The sequence below is a fragment of the Haliaeetus albicilla genome, chromosome 21, assembly GCF_947461875.1.
Source record: "Haliaeetus albicilla chromosome 21, bHalAlb1.1, whole genome shotgun sequence".
NCBI classification, from domain to species: Eukaryota; Metazoa; Chordata; class Aves; order Accipitriformes; family Accipitridae; genus Haliaeetus; species Haliaeetus albicilla.
In genome coordinates, this window is record NC_091503.1 from 11,955,053 (window position 1) to 11,979,908 (window position 24,856).

Consider the following 24,856-nt stretch of genomic DNA (forward strand, 5'->3'; position numbering starts at 1 on the left):
CTCTCGAGTCATGAGATACTAGTTCAAAACACACATTCCCTGAAATTTCAGGGGACCCAGTTTGAGGAGCAGTGGAGTAAGATACAGGAAAAATTCTTTTAAAGTTCCTCAATTCTGGCTCTTCAAAGGAGCCTAGACACCTCAGTTCAAAATTTCAGCATTCAAAACCTATGCTGAGTTCTAGCCCTGGAAATACAGTCACCAGCTGATGGCACATTTTCAATAGTAAAGGGCTCTGGTGCCTGTATGACGACTTCTCCCCATGCTAAGCAGCATGGAGAGGATGAGGAGCGCCAGCACTGCAGCACTGCAGGAGCCTTGCAGATAAACAAAAAAATGGTTTGGAGCAGACTAAGGGGCTAGCTCTGCATTTTGCTGTGTAGGCAGACATATCATCATGGTGTCTCAGCACCGTACATCTATGTCATATGCAGCACCCAGCCCAAGAGGCATCCCCAAAGCAGGCTGCAAAACCCAGTTACACAGCAGGAAAAAAAATATCTCTATGGAGCTGGGTGCCGCTGCAGATAAACTGTTACTGATAACTGATCTGGCTAGCCTAGAAGTAGCTCAAGTATCGCTATAGTGCATTGCAAGCACCGTTGGATATACATGTCCTAAGTGTCACCAAGAGTTAAGAATTAAGGTGAGGAAAGGGACAGATTAGCAGGACCTCAAGCTACTAATTTTGACTGGGGGGTGGGGGATTTCTACACACCTCTACCTGCAAACACCACAGCTCTTTAAATCCAAGGGGCTGGCTGGGCTAACCAAGGGGAAAACAGGGCAGCAGAGAATCTGAAGCCCTTGCAAGATCTGCCCCCTTGCTGACAGCCCGGTGTCTCGGTTGCCTCCTGCAGTGCTGGTGCTCCTCATCCTCTCCATGCGGCGCCAGCGGAAGCAGCCCTACATCATCGACGAGGAGGAGAACATCCACGAGAACATCGTCAGGTACGACGACGAGGGCGGCGGGGAGCAGGACACGGAGGCCTTCGATATCGCCGCCATGTGGAACCCACGGGAGGCCCAGCTGGTGGTGAAAAACCGGCAGGACATGCTCCCTGAAATAGAGAGCCTCTCCCGATACGTGCCTCAGGCGTGCGTCATGGACAACAACGTCCACAACTACGTGCTCGCCAAGCTGTATGAAGCTGACATGGACCTGTGGGCACCTCCCTTCGACTCCCTCCAGACGTACATGTTTGAAGGGAACGGCTCGGTGGCGGAGTCGCTCAGCTCCCTACAGTCGGTGACGACAGACTCAGACCAGAGCTACGACTACCTGACGGACTGGGGGCCGCGCTTCAAAAAGCTGGCCGAGATGTACGGTGCCACGGACAGCAGCGGGGCTCTGTGGTAATGGACAAGGAATGGCATAGGGTTTTCCATGTGAAACAGTGTCCGGTTAGGTCCATTCTCATCAGATGCTTCCATGGACATGGGTGAGGCCTCCTAAAAAATAGCAATACGGTGCTTGGATGAGAATGGGAAGAAGGGTGCGAATGAAGGTCTCTCTGGATCAGCTTTACTCAGTTACATTAAGTCACGTTTTTGAAACAGTGAGAAGCAGAAGGAAGTTTTTTCCTGGTTTTTACAGCAAAATTGGAAAGCTCCACGCCTGGAATATAATGACATTACTCTCTTTCTCTCTCTCCCTTTCTCGCTCCCTTGTACACGGCAGCTTACTGAGCTCTACGCGTCTGGGTTCAAAGATCTGTAAACTCCAACTGTAATCTCTGACTCACTGAAAAATGGCCAGCACAGAAAAGTTGTTCCCCAATGATTATTTTCTCCCCATTAAAAAGGAAAAACAATTGCTTGCTAACAAGAGAAAAAAAAAAATCCCACAAAGCAGAAAATTGAAACTGGAAACTCAGAGAGCTCTTTGTAAACTAAACCTCCTCTCTCTGTTGCTAACAGAGTCCTTTTTTAATCCTTTAGAAACAAGGCTGAGGGTTTTTTTTCCACCTGGCTGAGAGGGCTGGGGAAGAGGCTTTGAATTTCTGCTCTAGTTTAATGGCTGATCTATGAGTCATTGGCGTTAACACTAATCTGTCTCCTATCAAGTTTGTGTAAATTTATTCTCAGCTCTTTAAAACCATGACTCCACTAAACTGCTCAGAACAAAACCAGAAAATCTGCCTCTTTTGCACTGTAGATGTCTCTTCCACGTGCCAAATGTGAAGATTAGATTCTACCAATGAAAGCCAAATAAATTTAAAAAAAAAGAAAAAGCTATATTTGGTAACTACATGGGTTAGATGGGCTTTCCTAATCTGTGTGAGGTCAATCCAAGGGATGTTTACATACTGTAGATAACCTACTTGAACAAATGCAGTATTATAGACCAATAAATGGATGTAAGAAAATTACATGTATAAGTTTTGTATATTTGTTAATTTTGGTAATAAATATGATGTACTGCATACAGTACAGTACCTTAGCACCTCTTTTAATAAAAGTTAAACAGAAGGGAAAGTCTGATGGCAATTTATTGACTGCTTTACACACAGCAGTTAGTGCTTATCTGTGGCTTTACATGCCTTAAGCATCAAGAAAAAATAGTTCATAAGCATCGTGTCAGGGAGACAAGCCTTCACTTTGCAGGTTCAAACAGTTTGTCTGCTTCTTTTATCGTTGTTCACTTGGACATTTTCCTTAGCAATGAATCAGCCCAGGTGCAGCCCACCAGACTAGTTACTTTTCTATTCCAACCATGCTAAAGTCACAAGAAAGTCTTGGCTGATTTTTTTGAAACATTATGTCTGGGGCATTGAGAAGCTTGGAAACCAGTGACACAGCCCTGACAGAATCTCATGCCTTCAGAGACATGACAAACTGTAACATGCAATATCCATTTATGGTCATTCTTACTCTGCAATCAAAGTTTTGAGTCTGGATCTTATCTTGTTTGCATGTGTAAATGGGAAGAGCCAGGGAAGTTACACTAACACAAGTTTCATGGAAGGTGGCAAAAGGCTTCTGAAAGCAGAACAGTCTGTAATGGCATTCACAGGTTTCTTTCTAGCTAAGGACTCTCCCCATCTCAAATTGCCCAGAAAATAGATGTGCAGACACAACCACCCAGTTACCACTCTTTTACCACGTGCGCACTGTGCTCAGTTTCTGTTGCAGGTGTGCACAAAACGCTGCTGTCCCTACTTTGCCTAATCTTAGGCTGTACCAATTTAAGACAGGAGCATTGTTTCCACAGACTCGTACAAAGTCATGCACCCCTGGAGAGCCAGGCAGCCAGCGAAGAAAAAAAAGTTTTAGTGACTTCTCAAACATTTGTTCATCTGATGTGATGAAAATCTGTGCCTTCACAAACAGAATATGCCATTGGTTCTGCTTATTACCTGAACCTGCCTTACACCATTGCAGACAGAGCACTGAAAAGTATGTGATAATGATTCTTTTACTCATCCTGTAGCACTTACCCCCACATATCATATTGATTTTTTAACACCAGAAAAAGAACTGCAGCCACCATGATCAAGGAAGTGGCGTACAGGAAGCAAAACTGCTGTTGAGAGACTTCTGCGAGCTTCCTCACCTCCTGACGCAATAGGAATCACAGAGCATAGGGCAGGAAAGAAGGTAGAGAGGACATCTATTCCACTACTTCCCTGTCTGAATTAATCCTCAGTTTTATATATTTTAAGCAGATGCCTGTTTACTCTTAAAACCCTTGACTGTTAAGGCTCTGTAACCTTTCTAGGCAAACTTCCACTGCACCAATATATTCAGCGCTGAAAGCCGTTCCTGGCAAGTATAAGGCAAGTATCCCTTGCTGCCATACAAGCCTGCAATGCCCATAGGTTACTTTGTCCCTCTGCAGAGCTACTGTTTGATATTTTCAGACCATTACTGTCTCTCCTTTTAGTCACAGTCTACCGTAACAAAAAGCCTCTGGACAGTTCTTCATGTCCTGATACTGCAATGGTTTACTTCTCCCATTGTAGGCAGAGTGGGAGGAAGGGGAGCAGAAACGCAGTCCAGCATCATATTGCCTTCAACTTGAAGATACCTACTGCATTTACCGAGGGTTTTCCCAGGACAAGCTGCTCCAAGGTCCAGTTTCACTCTACAGAAGCCCCCAGCAGTGGCCTCTGCATGACAGGCTATGCAGCAGCTGAGACCATCTTCCTGGGTTGTGTATCACCTGGTAGGGAAGGACCAACAGTACTCTCATTAGGTGCTTGGACTCACACCACAGGGGAGCCTGCAGGGAGAGCAGGCTCCAAACTCACCTTCCCAAGCTGCATGTCACCATTAGGCTATTTGATTATCCTCAGGTTTGCCTCAGCTTGTGAGCACAGTCAATAGCTGGACAGCTTGATGCTGTGACACTCAGCAGCTGGTGTTTAGTAAGCACTTGGCAGCCCAGCTTTTTTTTTCCATTTTATGGAAGAGGTGACAGTGTTTTTGCAGTCTGTGAAATCTCTAAGCAAACAACCAACACTTGCATCTATCACCCTCCCACAAACAAAACTGAAGAACACTCTGGTTTTACTGATGAGGTACGAAAAAGGATCCATTTCTGGACACATCAGGGCCCAGCAGGCCTGGCCCAAAGTAGAAGAGGGGAGAAGACTCTAAGCCCAAAGGAAACATACGGTGCCACAGGCTGGCAGTGAAACAAACTTGCTGATCATGCAGGTCCTCAGTCTCCTACCCTGGGGCTCCTCAAGGCCAGGCCTGGCAGTGCACGAACATTTGCAGCACTACATAAAACCTGCTAGTGGTTTACAGCCAGGGAGCTCAGCCTGCCATGGTGGAGGGACTGGACTTCACCACACCAGCAGACACCTCAGTGACAGCCCTCGTCCTGCATGGGACCCACACTCTACCCACTGCCCTGCCGTCAGGGCAGAAATGTCAGAGGGCCAGGACAAGATCCCATATGCCCTCACCAGTGTCCCCAGTCCGCCTGTGCTCCAAGGCTGGTCTGAGTGCATAGAGCCTTTATCACTATTCATTTAATTTTGTTCCTCTGATGACTTTTTTTTCCCACAGCTGCCAGTTCTCAGGAAAAAAAACCAAAAGGACTTACCATCCAAGAACAATGCCCTAGACTCAGCTGTGGCTGAAAATAAATGGTTCAGAGGAAAAAATAACAGAGGGTGTAAGTCATTTGACTAATTCCAGCCACTTAAAAATTGAGCATATGGCCTAAGCAACCCATCTAAGCGCTCTCTCTCTAACAGAGCTAGACAAAGAGTGATTCATTCCCCCTGTCTTGGCCATCTGTATGATGCTATGGCCCTCTGGAGGTGCTTCTCTCTCAGTTAATGGCCTGGCCTCTGGGGATTTATCCATGTGGTTCAGTCTGGCCCTAGGCATGACATTCTCAAGCCCCCTGCTCTGCATTTGGTTTTTATGAGTGACCATGGGCAAACACTACAGACTCTGATGTTTTCCTTTTCCCTTCCCTACCACCCACCTCTGTCTTCTCTAGGTAGATTGCATGACCTGTCATCTCTTATACTGCATTGGTCATCATGTCTAGGCACTGACTAGCACTTTAAGCTGTCTGTGAAGAGCCCAGATCTCTTCAGAGGAAAATGCAGAACTCAAGAATGCATAAAAAGAGTTAACATCATTCTTTCTGGCATAAATTTTCTTGCAACGCTGCGTTTCATTTGCTGCTGCATTGCCCATTTATCCAGCTTTATTAGGTCCCTCTTGATTTTGTCATTTCTCCTCCAGCTTTTATTGCTCTTAATCATTTTATGCCACCGTCACATTTGCTGCCTACAATCCCCTTTTAGACCATTCATTAAAACCAATAGTGACAGAGATCCTTGGGGGACCCAAAAGTTATATTTTGGTCACCTTGAAATATGATTTACTAGCCTCTACTTGGGTTTTGCTTTGTGCAACTGTCATATAGCGCAAACTAGAACCTGCTTCATTGCCTGCTGCCTTACCATAGCCCCCGGGAACCATCAATCCAGAGGGACAGATGGGTCCCAGAGGTCTGCCCTGCATATGCACCACATCTTACTTGTCCTGGCCGTGAGTAAGAGAAATGAGGCACACAAAAGAGGCACAAATGGTGCCTGACAGACTCCAGAGAAGTTCTGACATAGACGAATTCAAAGTTGAAGAGATTCAGTTGCTTTTGCCTTTGTGCTGCCAGGGTCTTATTACTAAGGTGCTGTCAGAGGTGATCACTTGGTTTATGCTAGCTTAGCTATCAGCTAGACCAAACCCAGGAGAGGCTGCTGCTCCCCAGGAGAGAAGGTGGGTCCAGTAACAAGTGAGGGTGGCATGTGAGGAAATCCATACTGGTGCAAGCTAAATATGTTGCTGCTCTCCCTCCTCCTGTCTGTCAGAATGTGAGGCAGCCCATTGCATCCTGCTCAAGAAACAGGCCTTAATGTATTCTCTTCACATGCAGCTGGTGTAAACAGGGAGTGGGTCTGTCCAAGACATCCTAAATTGTGCCTACTGAGACCTGCAGCACTCAGAAGAGGAGGAGCTGCCTTTCACTCAGTAGTGCCCTGTCTCTCTCAGGGCAATGCAGATGCCATACGAGTGCTCCAAGAAAGCCACAGCTACAAAACAGCTGTATCACCTAAGGGATTCGTTCTCATGCATAGAGGTCAGTGATTTGCCTCTCATTTGGACTGTAATGCAGTAATAATCTGTAGCAGTGCATCCTCTTTAAACAGGCAGAGGAAAATTAGCAAGGACAGCAGTGAACTTGAAGTGGAGTCAGAGCCATGATCCAAGGAAATCAACAGGGGCTGGGGAGTCTCACTGCCAAACCAAGGCTTTATGGACAGATTTTCAGTTTTGCTTTCCTATATCAACCTTCTAAAGATCCTGCCCCCAATGGCATGCAAGATATTTTACTCTTGGCCTCAGAGGTGGCAAATCAGGCCACCTGCATCACCGGCTCTGAGCAGAAGCAGCAGTGCAATGATGATACTGTATTTCCCAAGAGACATTAGAGTAATATGGTGGATGAAGTGGAACAGTGTCACTTTACAATGACTTTAAAAAAATCATGTCGGGGGGGGGGTTAAGAGCTGATGCAGAAGACGGTACACTGTCTGTTTCAGACCTCAGTTGTTATTAAGCCCACCATTAAGGAATGGGCCTCTTGGGGAATATGAATTTTCAAACTAGCATCTTAATATCTAGAGGCCAATCACACAATGATTGACCTTATAATTTTTTCTCAAAGGTGCATGAGCTACAACATTTAATACTAGAGGCAGAAGTGCTTGCCATGCCGTATAACAAAATAATAATAATAATAATGACAATGTCTGTCATAATGGGGGTCAGATTTTGTTCCTGTTTTGTGGGAAGGGTGAAGGTTCCCAGACTTACCATGGGACTTGGGAAGCTGAACCCCTAGTTAAAGGCTCACTATTTCCAGGCGTTCATCCTGCCAAGCAAACGTGGGTTGAACAGGAGATTTTGCCTTTTTCACCACGTCTAGAAAAAGAAAAATCTGGAAAACATCATTTGGACGCTGTTTGGAGCATGCAGAGAGCCTGGAGCAGTGTGCGATGCCCTGTTCCTCCCAGCACACCTTAATGCTCTTGGGCTCCACTGAGACCAGCCCTTCAGCACAAGGGCCACCCCTCCCAGATGGGAAAGACAAAGGAAGGGAAAGAGAGATCGTCTTGAAACCAGTAGTGAAGATAGATAACCCATGGCCAAGGGAACTTGTCCTCCCCTCTTGCTCCCACTCTCCTTGCTGTCACTCTTATAGGTACAGCAAAACCTCTCTGCACCTCTTGTTACCCCTTTACAATGGGAAGAGGGTTCACTGCCATGATCACTGCAGAGCATCAGAGCCACTGCTGGTCCCCAGTGGGTCTCTAAATGCCCAAGATTGCCTTAACCTGATCATGATTCAAATCAGTTATGATGGAGAAATCAGAAAACACAAGAATCCCCTTTTTCCTTCAGGTGTAGAGGCATTTGCCCCTGGATAGCCTGCAGTGTAGTTCAGAACAGGAGAATTTTTACAGCTTCATAACCTTCATGTTGCCTTCCTGAGATATAACATGTATCACCATGAACATACAGGAAAAGTGTTTCCAAGCACAGAGGAGAAAAGCTGCTCTTCTCCCAAGCAGTAGTGCTAACACAGGGTGGGTTGTCTGGGCTTATTTTGTCTTCTTTTTCAACAGATTCTTCTTGGAGCAGTCAAAGGGAGACAACCTGTCCAGAAAGGCCATTTCTTTTTGAAGGACCTCAACAAAATATTCTGTAAGGTCATAGGTATCACAGATGGAAAAGGTAGGAAAAAAGAGGTACAAAGCAAACAAGTGACCTTTTAATCATAACAGAAACTGAGCCCCAGCCTGCATGTGAACTCTTCCAACCTTGGAGCATCCTTTTGGTTTAGAAAACTCGTGTTTACTTCCAGTTTCGAGCCACATTCTCAAAAAGAAAACTAACTAGTTGAGGTACGTACTTTCAACAGCCTCAATCTTGTGCCTACTGACCATGGTCTTGCATTCAGGATGTCCACTAAAAGTAAGGAAAAACATGCATATTTTGCCTATAGCTTGTATGCTCTTGTCCTGAGATTGCAAAGTGTTTTGCAAACCTCAGTTAAGTAAGGCCCCCATATCTGGTACAGAATCGTCATAGGCTTTTTTTCCAGACAAATAAATGGAATAAATGGAAGCAGAGAGAAGTTAAAAAACAATATGAAGGTTTCAGAGGAAATCATTGTAGAAATAGTAACCTGTCCCAACAGTCTGTTGATCTAAGCAGGCTTCCTCTTATGACTTCATAAATTATGCCTATGGCATAGGTGGCAGGTTGGCAATAGAACTTTGAGCTGTAACTCAGGTGCAAAGTTATTTTTTACTGATGATATAAACCTGTCTATGGGTTAAATGAGAAATATAGTCCCACAACAGAAAATTATCGCTGCCACTAATCCAAGGAAACTTCATTTCATGATTCCTGTATATTTGAAACTCTCAATTACTATTCAGCCAGCTGTCCAACCACTAAAGAAATCAAAAGTCAATGTTGCATTTACAACTCTAAACAGATGAGTAGGATAAAAATGTGGGAAAGCTCTTATTAAATCTTATCATCCAGAGTTAATTGTAAAGTATTTTCCTAAACTGTTAGAGTAGTGAACAACCACAACATAAATTATGTGTAATTTTGAGAAATTAGAGATGATGTTAGCATTTTAGAAACATCACTCACAGTGAGAGCTCCAAACTGACCAATTTATAAGATACTGAGCCTCCTTCATCTTCCCTGAAAAATTTCAGCCATCTCATGGATGTCCTTGATAAATGAACAACATATTCAAAGATGTGGTAAACTGTTGACTTTGCTTAGAACAAGACCAAGTAAAGCAAGCATTTTCTGTCAGCATTCTTTGATGGGGGCTACGCTCAGTGCCTTCCCAGCCCTGACTTCATTTGCAGGTTGGTGCAAGAGAAACTACTGTCTGTCAGTAAGGAAAATGGCTCCATCCCACAGGTGGAGTTAGACTGTATAAACCACTGCAGCAGCCACCCTGACAACATGTCTGGTGAAGGAGAAGGGAAGGCTGAAAGCCTTCCCCAATGATCCCAGTATCATATTTTTATATCTGGGCTCACAGAAAGCAAGGCATCTCCCACCAACACTTTGGTGAACAGCCATAACCCTGTATAAACCACATATCACCAAATGTGCTTTCCTAGCTCATTGCTAACAAGCAACACCAAGGCACGACAAGACTTGGGGTCTGGTTTTGACTCTGATGTTGATGCTACATGTGAGTATGACAAATTTTCACGGTCTTTCTGTGCTGTGGCTTTCCACCCGGCATACCACAAGGATAACCATCTTTGCTACCCACTCTGAAGTAGCATAACAAAGTGAAGAGTTTCAGTACTTATTTAAGCAGACTGCTAAGCATTTTAGGGCCCCAGCCACATGCTAGATAGGATATAAAGCCACATATTTCTTTTCAAAAAGCATATACCCTTCTAGCTCTGGGAAAAGAGGAAAAGAAGGATGACTCATAAGTAGCAGATGTTCGTAGCATCTCTTAACGCGCTACTGGAAGGCACTCAGAGATTGTAGTGATGCAGGCTGCCTTAAAGCCCACCTACAACAGACTTGAGCAAAATGCTGTAGCAAGCCAGATCCTAATCCATTCCCTTTGTCTCACTTTATCAGCTGTGGTCACAATATTTTGCTTCTTTGTCAGACCTTCTCTCCAAAAACATCAAAGGACACAGTAAATATGAATTACTGAAGCAGCACAGCATCCTCGATGTGTATGGTGACTCTGTTATCAGTAGCCCTTGGAGAGTATTACATGTTAATACTATGGCTGAAGAAAATCAGCTGAGTGTCTTGGTGTAGCCCAGCAGGATTTGAGACCAATAATACAGCAGATCCCATTTTTCCAGAAAAATGCAGAACAGATCTAAAAATTAAATGTCTAAGCTGTTTCTGTAGACAATAGAGACAAAGCAGCAAGAAAACCATATTGCCTTAGACACCCTTCTCAGGAGAGGCAGAGTTGCCCCTGGAGGAGTGTTTCTGCCTCCCCAGGCCATCCGCTGCTGGGCACACAGGAGGTGTCCACGTAGGCCAGAGGTGCCCAGGGGACAGCTGAGGGCATCCTGACCTCTGACTGCACATCTCCAACAGGGGTGAAGAGAGGTTTCACTGAGACATTAGTGCGAGAGACACCAGTGAAGAGTAAAATCTCAGAGGAACCCAAATTGCCAGGCTGGGTAACTGTAGTGCTGCAAACGCTGCTTCACAAGGGTGTACAGCCCAGAAAGGAGGTGAGTGAGACCTGCCACTGCCGGTGGATACACCCGCTGTCAGCACCAATTACCACCTCCTCTGCGGCTCAAACTGACACGTGGCAAAACCAAGCTGGCCAACCTGTCTTTTAAAAAAAAAGACATTTGTACTGAAGAGAAGACGTGAGAACGTGGCACTGGTTTCGTACACAGCTGTGGTAAACTTTCTTTAGACTTGTAACAAGTCATTTATTCTACTAGTATCAGATCCCTGTCCACAAATCAGAGATAATGATCTCCTCCACCTTAGCTACTCTGCCTGTAAGGCCAGGGAGCATCTCTCATTTTGTGCGTAGATAATGGCTACTGCAATGTATCAGAATTACAACAAGAAAAATTATGCTATTTAGCTACTTTTGCTGTAGCATCCTCCCTGCCAGCTTCTGCCTGCAACTCATTGTCCTGTCTCTGCAAGTAAATACTATGATAGCGTCTAAAAGCAAAACACAGCTGTAGTGAAATATCCGATCATCTTGCAGCCATTAAACAAACAGAATGCCGGCTCTTTTCTTTTGTTTAAAATATCATTACTGGGAACAAGTAATCTCTCTCGCTGCCTTTGCGCTTCAGTGCACATGTTAGGCTTTTAAACCCGACCTAGTTTTGGCTGGAAAGTTTCGCAGAGAGAACCTACAGACAGCATCGCCACGCACGTTATTTTCCCGCTAATCAATACATTATAAAAGCTGGAGCGTCCCCCTTTGCTGAAAATGAGGCAAGGGATCAGGAGCCACAGTATGGTCAGGCTCTGATGCAACTTCTTGCGAGCCAACTGCACCATTGCACATGGCAGCCTCCTGCCTCCCCTCAGCCCTTTTGACTTCCCTCATGCTCCACATAGCTGATGAAGTCCACTCCGACCCTACAACGGCTCCAACAGCACCGCTCTGAAAACAGGAAAATCTTCATTTTCCCTGCAACAAGCAATTGGGGCTGACCTGCTGCAGTGGTGTTTGTGGAGCCTGGTGACGTTTTTAAGGTGCTTGGATGAGCTGAGTTTATAACTGAAGTCTTTCGTAGCTGGAAGCTCCTGCCTTCGGAGCTCGTTTGTTGTTTTTTTTTAACTGTGCTCAGGATTTCCCCCAGTGCTGAGCTGCTTCAAGCATGACTGGTAAGGGGATCCTGTTGTGCAGGGGACAGGCAAGACAGAGTTCATGGTGAATAATAACTACTTTGCATTCACGATAGCCCTGGCAAAGTGTAATTAATTCCTGAGGCTTGTGCTGGAGTGGGTGGGCTCCATCTAGAAACACCGACATCAGAGGGGGTCAAAATGCATCTGATTGTGAACCAAGACCCTGTGGAGGCTGCACGTATCCGAAACTGTCACCGGGTGAAACCGGCCTCTCCCCATTGCTTCATGCAGGTCTGTGGGACCCAGGCAATGGGTCAGGCAAGCACAGGGGTGCATGACTGAGATGTGCAAGTGGACTTGTATGAAGGGGCAGTGCAGCTCACATGAGAAGGGGGGATGTGGCGTCTCAAGGCTGGGGAGTGTGCAGATCCAAGAGCAGCAAGAAGCAGGAGGGAAGCTGTTGTGTGATCATGAGATTTGGGGCACATTGGACAGAAGGCACTATTTTAAAGGGCTGGGAATCAGACAGGGGAGAGAAGCTGGAGGTATTCAGCTGTGAGGATGCTCAGTTTATCCCTGCAAAGAATACATTCAGAACATGAGGACAGGACAATAATAGGAAAGCATTGATCCCGCTTCACATCCTTTTAGCTGAAAAGGGGCAGACAGTGAAGTAAGGACCGTGCTAGAAATGCCTGAACAAAGACCTGAAGATGCACAGAAAGTGATGGCTGCAGCAGCTACTTAATGCTGGAATTTTTGATGCAGATGAGGAGGTTACACAGTCATGCAAAGCCAGGGGCCAAGAGAAAAAGGGCGCCCTATTCTTATACCTGTGCTTGCTAATTTGAACATTTCCAGAAGCCCTTCTCTGGTACGTGTTCAATAATGAAGCTAAAAGTTGCACAACAACAACAAAACTCATTGATCTATACTTCTAGTGTCATTAATACCAAGTATCCAGATGAAGGGTAAATCATACTGGAATTAGAAGGAGGCTTGGAGGCTAGTTAATCCTGCTGTACCCCTGTGGTTGCTTTTGTAGGGGGGAACAGTTATATTGGTTACAAGCATCCAAAACAACACAAGTCAGCTGTCCCCAAATTATTAAACTGTCTTTGCTTCATTGTAATACGTTTACCTTTTAAGAAAAAATTGCATTTTGTTTTTAACAATTTGCCACTAACACTGGCAACTTTGGAGCTCACATCCCAGTCATGAAAACCTTGCCTCTCTAAATAATGGAAAAGCTGAGCTGCTTTTTTAGGAGGCTGTTTTTTTAATGAAAATACACAAATTCCTTGAATTTTGTCATGAAATCCCCAAAGCCAGCAACACTGACCAGGACTCCTGGAGTCAGGTTTTTATTATAAAAGAAGGAACTGATTTTTTTACTATCTCAAACCTAAAGTTAATCCCTTGACAGGAGGGAAGGGCACATGGAAAGAGAAATAAGACAGGCACAGGCTCATCACCCGCTTTGTGGCGCTGATGCATTCTGAGAGGCGATGGGTTTCAGGGGCATAGTGCCAGGGAGCCCAGGCTGAGTCAGCGTCACCTCCAGACGGCTGCATGACATCACACCCCACTGCACTAACAGGACACGGAGAGAAACTGGCATCATTTGTTGGACCAATGTCCAGCCTTCATGACAACATGTCCTGAGGCATAATGTAGTATATGCCATAATGAGACACATTTCATTTGGGACTCTTAATTGTTCTGCAAGTGAGCGAGGTCTCCGGGCCATAGGACAGACCTATGTGAATAAGCTCCTGAAAGATGTATCAGACATTAGGCACCCAGCAGCTAGAAACATCTTTGTCACGCAGCATAGAGACTTGCACGGAATTACATAGGGTCTATAGACTTCCTTGTCTGGCAGCAGCTGCTTATTGGCAATCCACGTGTGTGCTAGAGCAGCACAGAGGTATTTACGGGATGCAGTCTATGCTAATATTACCTATAGTGTCCTTGCTTTCCTGTCTGTGTCTGAAGTCTGCAAAGCCTTTCTGCAAAATGTATTAACATCCTCCCCATCTCAATACAGTACACTTTGTTTCTTTGCTTGTTTCATTTCATGAATTTACAGGCTGCCTTTAAAAAAGCAGCCATCAAATGCTCAAGCAATATAAGGGAGAAAAGAAAAAAAAAAAAAGAAAAAGAAAACCTGAGGGATGAAACAGATTTCAATTTCCGATTTCCAAGAGGCTAATATAAAATGTAAAGGAGTGGGATGGAAGCGTTTGAAAATTTCATTTTTAGAAATGCCCTGGCAGTCTCTTCCCAGCAGCATTGGTGGGGCTGGATGGCACATTTGTAGGTGAATCAGAGAAAAAAAGAAAAAAAGTCCTCAGAGAGTTTCCCCAACACTCCCGCCACAGAGCCCTCTGCATCCCTGGCTCCAGCGGGCAGCACGGGTGCGCCTGCTTCCCGGCGGGTCCTGCCGAGACACACTGGCACCCAGCAGCGGCACCCGTGGTCTTCAGCAGCTGACATCTCTGTTAGAGTTTACAAGTCGCAGTGCATGAACAAACAACTAAATTGTGCCAGAAACTCTGGCCGTGAAGTCAGAATTACACCGTCAGCCTAGCTACACAGCTTCCAATTCAGGCAAAAGGGTCTCCAAGTCCTCCACAGGGTCTCTCCAAAAGCAGGGAAATGATGAGGTGGCCTAAAGCTGGCATAGCCCTCGCCCTTTCAGACAGAGAGTGTTTTACTGGGAAAAAGAGGGTTTGGGAACAAGTTTCACTCCCAGGTTTCCACAGTCCCTGGAACCATTCCTCATCTCCACAAATAGGCGTAAGTGAGCTCAACCCCAGAAATGCCCTCAGGTACCACCAGGTTAAACCAGGCTACCCACAACTCGATCAAACCAAAACAATGCTGGCCAAGAGCTCACGTTACTCTTCGTAAGCCACGGAGAACCCCACCAGCTTCCACTGGAAAGGACCACCTGGCATTTGGCAGACACGCTTTGGTCCTCACAGCAGCGTAACAGCCCAAAACGCAGTACTTCCACAGACTGAGCAAATGGCTGTGTTCCAGTCAGCTCCAATAGCTATACAGGGTTTTGCAACAGACCCTGTAGAGCATCTTTAAAGGCAGTGTGATAACTTACACAAAGACAAGCACCAAAACTTGGAGAGGAAAATAGGCAGCCACTATGAAACACATGGGATCCTTTCTAGTTAATTGCCCAGTGTGGTAGACATGTTCAAATGAGGTGCTGTCGTCATATGTGTAATTTAAAAATACAGGGCATGAAGATGAAGATCAATCCCGCTTAATTCTAAAGAATAGGTTCATAAATGAATTATGAGGTTTCTTAAATGATTTATAGCTGTTATAACCATTTTACAGATGAGTAATACATTTTATAAGTCCATCAACAGAAGATTTAATAGATAGGCAATCAATCAGCCTGCGTGATAACTAATTAACCATATATTAAAACATCTTTCAGTGCCCTATTAACCCTTAATGCTCTGGTCATGAACATACCCTCAGCACAACCCCAAGTACAAGTTACAAAAGCCAGCTGACCTACCCATTCTCTCGGAGCTGTTAATCTCCGGCTCTTAACCTGCAGCTCACAGGCAAAGCAGCACAGCCAACGTGGCAGCCTACCCCTGAACGTCAACAGGCTCCTGCTCTTCTGGAGCAGGAGCAAATGCAGCATCTCCCATCTCATTACCTGGATTTCCAATAGCAAACATTTCTGACAGGGCTATCATGCGTACCGTGACTCTGGGACACTGATATTCCTCCTTTGCTCTTTGGTGTTAATACTTCGCCTCTACCAAAGGCCAGCTAGGAGGCATAAGAGCACCCTGCTGCTCACTTAAAGAAACAGACTGAGGAAACGTACTTTTCAGCACTCCTGTTAGACAACTCTCTACTCCATTTCCCACCCACGGTAAGCGAAACACTTTATCCTCATCCACTAAAATATGTATCAGAGAAAAGATCACACTGAGCACCCACTGACTCAGGACCATGTCCTTTTAAAAAGGACTTTTACTCTACTTACTCTACTTGTACTACTTTACTCTCTGCTCCAAGTCCTACACTGAGCAATGGCTAATTCTGTGTACGGTTAGTCCACTTCTGTTTTATCCATCAAGGGAAGAGATTGGCGCCAATGCTTCTATAAGAAAAGCAAATGTAGTCAAACCCTCAGGCCTGTCTAGATCCATATGAAATGTCTGCACTAAGTTCAGCCACTGCAACCCTCAGCTGGTTAAGGTTGTGCTGAACTCACCTGCCAAAGGGCCGCAGGCTTTGTGAAGGAACGTGCTTCCTAATCCGTTTTCCAGATTCAGAAAGTATTTGTAAACATTTGAAAAGTCACATATGCAATTTTACACACACACCCAAAAAAAAAAAAATTGACAATCCTTCCCTCACACAAGCTTTCAGAGGCCCCATGGGTTACCGGATGTTCCTGTCCCATAGAAAAAAGTTCACGTTAATTAGCTGCAATCTGGCTGCACAAGACTTTCATTTTTCTCAAAATAGTAACCCCTGCTTCATAGCAGTGCTAGAGCAGAATACCACAATACCAAACTGTACTTCTCCCAGCAGGAGAAGCATACTCCCCATGTATGCTACACGGCATTGTGGGGTATAAACATCTTCGCACTTGTATATTCAAATGGCAACAGCAGAGTGCCTGTTCTCCACTGCAGAATCAACTTCCTCTAGGGTCTTATCTTTGGATGGATCTGTCACTCAGTGAAAAAAATCACATTCACCGTCATCTGCCTTTTGTGATGATCTGTACACACACACACGCAGAAGGGAAAAAAAAAAACCAACAAAACCAACCTCTGTCACTGTAATGTATCCATGCTCAAAAGAAATCACCATCTAGTCATTGCCGCAGACTGGGGTGGTGCCAGTGTTATTTTTTACTGCACTAGATGTGCAACTCAGCTTCCCCATCCCACTGTGTATTGCTGCCAGTCCGATTACTCAGACTCACATCACAGGGGCTGTACAGAAGTTTTTAAAAAATTAAGAAGAAAGGGTAAAACAGTGCCACAAGGAAGTGAGCCAAAGGCACCCAGGTTTAAGAGTGGCTGGATTCTCTTCATGTAGGACACCTTATCTTCCCAGCCAGCAACCTGTAGGAAAGGCAAACGGTTGTATATGGTACAGAGAGACAGACTACCCTGATGGTGAGCAAGCTGACAAACTTGGAAGACAAGCGTGCAGTGTTGAGAAAGAGCAGGTCACAGCCAAGGGGCTGTTTCCTCTCAGCCAGGAGGACAAGGACAAGCCAGAGCAGCCTCTTCAGTGGAAAATGAAGTTAACAGGTTTGGGGGGTTATTTCTTTTTTTTTGTACACTGTGGTCTTACACGCTTTGTGGCTTTGGGTGATCCCTGCAGAATTTTTCAGGGCATGGAGCCTGTGGCTTCATCTCTTCAGCCGGGCGCTGGTTGGATCTGGTAACATGGTGATGGTGACAGCCCCTCCTCTCACTGAAATCAGCACACACATTTTAAGGGCACATGTTTGCCCCTTAGATTTTAAAAGCTAGAGGACCTTTCACGGCATATCCCTGCTACTGTGTACGACAATTTCTTCCCCAGAATTCCTTTAAAAATCCTTTAACTGCCAGTTTATTCAGAAAGATTTCACCCAGCTGACAAATAGCACACATGTGAGGTCCCTCAAGTTAGTTTTCAGGGAAGGACACAAAACCCCAAAAGCTAGCTCTTCATCTGGCTCCAACTGCTGTAGCTCTTTTACCTTGAGGGGAGCTGCACCTCTTTGCCCATAGTTAGCTTTACATCAAAGTCCAGACTGTCAGCGCCACCAGGTTATAAGTAGAAGAACAAAATTACAGACAGCCTTTCCAATCCCATGTAGTGATCCATTCAGTTATTGCGTTTGCAGTTCAGCACTTTTTGAGGCAAGTAGTTAAAAATAATGGGAATTAATATAACCATAAATTGCTGGAGGAAAAAATACAGCTGAACCTAAAAGGAAAAACAGTTTTCCTAGTGAGACACAGCAGAGCTTATAAGCAAAACTTTGACACTTTCAGGCCTTTCTGATTGTACTGGGCAGGGATGATCTTGAATGTCTGGTGCTTTTTATTTTTGCTTTCACAACCAAAATTAAACTAGCCACGCAGCAAACCCTCCAAAACCAAGACATTTGATTTTGCAAAACCAGAGCCAAGGTTTTGTGCCCTGCTCTAACAAGCTCCTCTAATTCCTCTGTGAGAAGAGTCTCTCACACAAATTCCCTGTTGCATTCAGGCATTATACACATCCTTTCTAATCCTTCGTTCTTTTATTGGGCTTCTATTTTGAGCAGGTTCCTTAGCACTAAGGCAGGCATATAATGCTGTTACTGCCATACCCTTAATTATCCCTTTTTTTCTTTTTAACTCATAAGCACTAATTGAGTCATGATCTCTTTGCAAATGTGACTTAACCTGCTGTTCTCCTGCTTGCTCAGGCACTGCAAATAAAAAAATAATGGCACTGGTAATTAACTGAGGCCTGGCAATATAACTTGCCTCTCAGCCCGTGACGGGTAAAAGTTCAATTGAAAAGTAAGGTGTATACATGCATATTAAGTGAACCAGAACTAAGCACCAACCAGACATACAAGAAAAGCACGAGCCGAAAAGAACCGAACTTTAGATATCAAGCTGAAGAAATTGGACATAGATGAGCTTTAATTTTCCAAAGACCAAGAGAATTATTAGTCACTAGGTAGGCAGACAGACAACACACGCACATACATTTCAGTTGCATGTGTCAGGTAGCATCAGCCTACAGAGGGATGCTTCTTACCTAGAAGAACATTTTTGAAAACTTGTAATCAGGTATTCATAGGACACCTTAGCATTGCCTGGCAGGAAAGAAAACAAGAGAAATCAAGAGATACAAGGTACAGAGCTGCAGTTCAGTCTGAAGCAAGCCAAACTGAAAAGGGTGCTGCTCTGGATCTGCTCTCAGTGGTGTGAAGCCTTTGTAGTCAGAGGGAAGCACCAGGCTGCACGGAGGCTGCTCCTCTGCTTATGAGAGAGAAAAAGCATGCTCAGAGCAGAAAAATACTTCTAACTGGGGAACACAAACAAGCAAAGATGCAAGGGGCAAGAAGAACTCTTCCAGCTTTCTTACTGGGGAAACCAAACCCCTGGGGTAATGCAGATGATGAACATTGTAACTCACCATGAACTGGAGAACAGACACGGTATAAGCTCAATATTTTTTGCCCTCACTCTTGATTTTCTTTGCTGTTCCCCTGCAACTATTTCCCTCCTTTCCCCTTACTCTTACACTATTCATGGGCCAGTTTGAACGCCTTCATGCAGCCAATTTAATACCTCTGAATCTCCATCAGTTATAATCACAGCTGTGGAGTCTAGTGGATGAAGAGGCTGCCTCATATTTCAAAGTTTAATGAGTTCCATTCCTGTTAATATTACACTTCTATTAAAATTCATGGTCATTTTTCCATTAATTTCATTTATAAATTAATTCCTTCTAATTTTCTAAAGTATTACATGACCAGTGACTTATGTAGGTCACCCCAAATGAGTGTCAGTAAAACCTTTATAATGCAACATCTTGTATTCTTTACATCTTGATCGTGACCCTCCCACGATTTATAATTGGGATTCACAAGGTAGGGAGGAAGAAAAGAGACAATCTTCATAGTTTATGTTCAGAGAATGGTGAAAAATTAAGGTGATCCAGATGACAGAAAGAGCTCTTGTACAGAGGGAATCTATGCCTACGAAATAAGAGAGCTCTGCTTCGCTTAGTAACAGAGAATAATAAATGGGCAGAAAGAGTAAAAAGCCTGGATGTTACACTGTCTTCTCTTTTCTTCTGTTTCTGCTCCAAGACTGATCAGCATGCCAGAAGCCAATCATGTCCTACAGATAAGTGAAATAAGAAACTAAGAATATTGAAAAGCATTCATCTAAGGCTGCTCACAGTGCAAGAACACCTGAAGCAAAACTGCTGAAAGTTTACCAGGATGTTTCTGAAGAACTAGGGTATTGTAGAAGATACATCACATACATAAAAATGATTCAGCCAGTACAGTGCATGCCTACCGAATTCTGTGAGAAAACAGCAGAAGCAATAAAGTAAACAAAATAAAGAAGGCACAGAGTCCACAAGTGCCAAGAGGCAACATGACAGTCATTGAAAGGCTGGGCTTTTGTACAACCTCAGCAACTGAAAGTTCTAAAGAGTCATCATTGCCCAAAGCTTAACTGGAAAAGAAAGATTGCAAACGCATCCCAATGTTTGATATCAAAGTTACATTTGCAGTGAAGCATTTTGGGGAAGTGTCATGTTCCAGTCTCAGCAGTTCTGACCTACAGCTTTCACCAGGACGCGCAGTGACCTGTGAGCACCGACCCAGGAGAGGCAGCTAGCGTCCCACCAGCCGGTACACCATGCTGCAGCTGGCCGGCCGATGAACTGCGGTCAAAACGTGAGAGCTGCTTCACTGAAGCTTTTTCACAAGGAGGCCCAGTAAAACTGGGTGATTCACTACCCAAGCACAGTAACTTGTTAGTTAGCAGTCTCTGAAGTGGCTTCTAGGCCCTGGCAATGTGGTCTGATAAGAACGTCAGTATGACGACTTACTGGTGCAAGTAATCATTGCAGAACTTCTTTGTGCTCTCCAAATAGGCAATAACCCATGACAAGTCACAAAGGCCTGCCTTACAAAAGCACAGCGAAGCGTAACGCACAGGGCCATACTTTCTTCGCTCTCACACTCATTCCTCATCCCACTGCTGCAGTTTAACACAGTACAGGGACTTTTCAAGAATTCAAAGTTAGTCTTGGATATCATTTTTGATGCTGCACTTGAGTTAGTTGAAACAAAACAGTGCGAAAAACATTTTTTTCCTGCTTTTCCGACACTGTGGTATCGGTGCATTTGCTATTCCTATGCACACCCTACTTTACACTTATTAAAAAGATTCCCGAGGAGCTGCTTACAATTTACAGAGAGGAATTCATTTTTTAGCTGCACAAGTGAAAGCTGCAGACACTAGCTGGCAGCTCTCAGAGCTCATTATACATTGCTTCCTCAGCAAAAAAAATAGTTCTATATGTAAACCTGCAAATTTTGGATCACCAAACTCTAGGCATATAGTTATTATCAGATTAACTGATCTAGATGGAAGCAGCAGCCCTTAAAACACCCAAAGATATCATTATTTTGTTCCAGGGAAAGCTAAATTGCATTCAGATCTCAGAGGATGTCCAAATCATTTGCAAAACTGGGATTGTCTGAGCTCCAATGAAACATACAGTATTATAAAGCCAATGTAAAGAAGGTTTTATAACTCTGATGTTTCCAAGATCAGGTGGTAGTATCAAATACTAAGTGTGCTCATTGCTCCCTAGTGTAGCTGGAAAAACAAAGGAAATGCAATCTCTGGCTCTGCTTTTGGTCTAGAGGAATTCAGGGACTGCAAAACACTAAGCACACTGCTTACTGCAGTGCCAGAAGGAACTCAGATGCTAGAATGACATATGGCCCTGTACAGAATAGAATAACAGCACTTTATGGACATACAAATAAGACAAGATCCCTCTCTCAGTCTAATTATTTGAAAACTTTGGATTCTCCAAACACAAATGTATTGCCCTCCACTGCACACGCAACTGCTTTAAAAAGCAATTATTATTCACAGACAGGAACCTGAAGAGTTTGGGAAGAAAAGAATTAGAACAGTTGTCGAAGAACTGAATTTATTATCTTGTTAGGAAAAGAAAAAGAGAGAAAAAGAAAAAGAGAGAATGAGACCATATAAATATGGCACATGTATGTTTCAGTATTCAAATTCAAGTCCAAGAACTATCAAGCATTTATGGTAATGTTAACCACTGTCTTAAGTAGCCACTGATTAGTACACAGCTAATTAACACAGCTCTTCTTTTTCCTTGTCTGGACAAGTTTTAATGACTGAAAATACTATGTTCAGTTTCACATGATCTGGAATGTTCACTTTTAGGATCTTTTTGATACCTAATTTAGCAAAATAAATGATGTTATCCTCTGACTCAGTCAAAAGATCTAATGTGTGGTTCAAGCAGAGATTAATAACACCTGCTCCTCATGTGGCAGTAAGAGTTATTCACCTTTCAAACCTCAGTTAGAAGTTACTGCTTCTACCTCTGCCCCATAGTGGGGCAGACATAAATGCACAATACCTTGTGGTAAAGGCTGCTTTAACTTAATTTTCAGTCTTAGCAGCAATGCAGAGCAACCAAATATTAATAGGACTTACTAATAGAGAGCAAAAAGCTGGATCAGGGCCCCACAGCTCCACCCAAGCACTTTCTGGAATAGTCATTCAAAGGGGTTTTGGCAGCCTGAACATAGGCATGAAGTGCCATTTTAGATGCCCTTAAGTACGTGAGGCATCCGCATGGGGCTGGCACACATGACATGAGACTGGAAATCCACAGCCTTCCGGAGAAGCAGATGGAGTGCAGGAGATCGAGGGCATCTGAAAGGGCACTATGACACCTCTGTTTTGAAAACTGGGTCTCATTCCCCATCTTTTAAACCTCCTTTCAAATGCAATTTACTCAGAGCACATTCACTTGCTGTTCGTGTGTGTGATTCACATCATGCACTGACTGCATCACATTAATTAAAACAGTTCTATCATCTGCCCTGATTTTGTCCTACAGCAATTTTTAGTCCAGATGAAACAGCCCTGTGAAAAGATCTTTTGACTCTACTGTGAAAGAATTAACGACTTCATCCACTGCTTTTCCAAGGAGAAAAATTTAGAAGACTCATTCTTACAGGTGCATAGAGAGCTTGCAGGCACATGACACTGCCAATAACCTTTCTGTTTTTTCCCTTTTAAGTCATCACCTTGAATTCCATTCAGCTTGAGAGGATGGCATGGCTCAGTCCTGAATTAATTTCTCACAGTCAGGGCTATGTGCTGGAATAGACCGGAAAAAATAGAATCCAGAACAAGTTTTTCCTTAAGCAAATTGACACTATCACTACCAACACCAGGAGGACCAGGCATAGAAGAGGCCGGGGTGAGCCTGCGCTTCTCCGTGCCACCTGACAGCCAGGTATTAGCAAGGGCGAGAAAGTACAGGCTTTCTGATGTAAGGATTCGTACTAAGCGTGTGCTCTGGACACTCCAGAAAGTCACTGTGTCTACAGGTGCCTGACCCACAGGCATGATGAGACTAAAACTGCTTCCCCTTCTCGCTCTTCCCCAGTAAACTGCATTTGGTGGAAGAGCAATACAGTGACTCACACTGTGTGTTCTCTAGTTCATGTCACCCTCCGTGTATTCCACCATTTCCAGCACACAGCTGCTCTTAATAATTAATGAGAAATAACACCAGAATGCTTAGCTGAGCTAAACTCTTTGCAAGTTGCCCATCAGCCCTGTTTACTTTCATTCAGTGTCATCGTTGCACCAGAAATACTTTTGCTCCAAAGAGACAGGACACACACAGGAAAGGAAAGGCAGCACTCGGGCTTCCTTGTCCTGAACTTGCCTTGGGGCAAGGCACCGTTTCTGCTGTACCACCGCACACCGGTTAAGAGCTCTGCTCTGTCCGCACTCAAGGGAAGTAGCAAAGCCGCAAACACAAGATCAGCATCTTTAAAACATAACTTGAATCATCATTTCTGGTTTTATTTCCAAGGGAAACAGCTACGAAGCATTAAACAGCACACTCAGACAGGGAACACAGATAGTACAGTAACCTGAAAAATTCATGTTCAGTAACAGTTAAACTGCCCCTACTGGAGGTACTGATGCAGTCAGTTCTGTGTCCCATCAGCTCAGCTGGCTGCAGTCAAAAGGAAAAGAGGGTATCTACATGAAATAACTAAATATAAATATAAATCATTAAATCGATCCTAAAATAATTTCTTTGCTAATCAGAAAGCATAAGATGCCTGGTGGTACACAGTGAGAGGGGGCAACATCTGCAAATGAAAGACGAATGGCAAGACTTCTGTGATTCTTTTTAATTTTCCTTTTCTAACTTCAATTGCTGAGACAATGCTATTTGGTGAGACAGGTCCTCGGAACCTCAGCACACAGAGGTACCCATAAGTTTTGCCTTGACTCCTGTTCCAGCCTCCTTTCCACCTCACTTGTCCTGTTCCAGCATCCTTTCCATCAACTCAGACCTCTTGCATATTTATTATTATTACAATAATGTTGTCATTACATAATGTATATTCTTTCCTTGATTACTGCTCTCTCTTGATAGGAAAAAATGAACTATTCACTTTTTCAATGAAAAAACAAGATCATCTGCTGAACATTTTGACAAATTATTAAAAATTATTTAAATTCTTCATGAGAAAAACTTCACCCATTTTCCAGGTGGTTCCTCCTAATATTTCATCTGCACTACAGTTTTCTCAATGTTGGGATTCAGTTTTTTAACACAAGTTTAATTTGGTTGATTGGTTCTTATAGTACGTGCAAATAGCACTGCTCTAAGTATCCATTTTTCTAACCAAAGCAGACAGATTCACAGGGGAGAATCCCCTGCACAGAAGCAATTAATAAAAGGCAAACATTATGGTTGCTTTTACTGACTTCAACAGCAGCTGGTAGGTGCTTGTCTTTCTGATAATCAGGCAACTCACTGAAAAATAAGATGGAAAGAACAAACTTCGGTAATTCACTTGTTAAGCTTTAACCGAGGTGGTGTATCAAGAGAACATAAAAGTCTTCTTTCATTCCCAAAACAATGTTGTCTTTGAAGTTGTAACTCAACCCTGCTCCACCCTGTAAAAAATTGTATTTACCTATTCTAGCTTCATTTTTTCCTCACACAGAGGGCAAAATCATTATTTTTTCTTATTTCTTGCATTACTACCCATATCGCTGCAGTGTGTGGCAAACTCTGGCTCTTGGGCTGGTGTCACAGCATGGAAGTGACCTTGACAGGAGGTTCCTAAGTTTCA

General features: G+C 44.0%; 1 protein-coding gene across 2 annotated transcripts in view; it reads left to right on the forward strand.

Moving 5' to 3' along the window:
- Window positions 1-2,369, forward strand: part of CDH20 (cadherin 20) — a 118,441-nt gene extending 116,072 nt beyond the window's left edge. For both annotated transcript variants that reach the window (XM_069808935.1, XM_069808936.1), the window contains exon 12: window positions 861-2,369. In XM_069808935.1, coding sequence (XP_069665036.1) covers window positions 861-1,360 — 500 coding nt within the window. In that variant the 3' untranslated portion in view covers window positions 1,361-2,369. The remainder of the gene's footprint in view (window positions 1-860) is intronic.
- The last annotated feature ends 22,487 nt before the right edge of the window (window positions 2,370-24,856 follow it).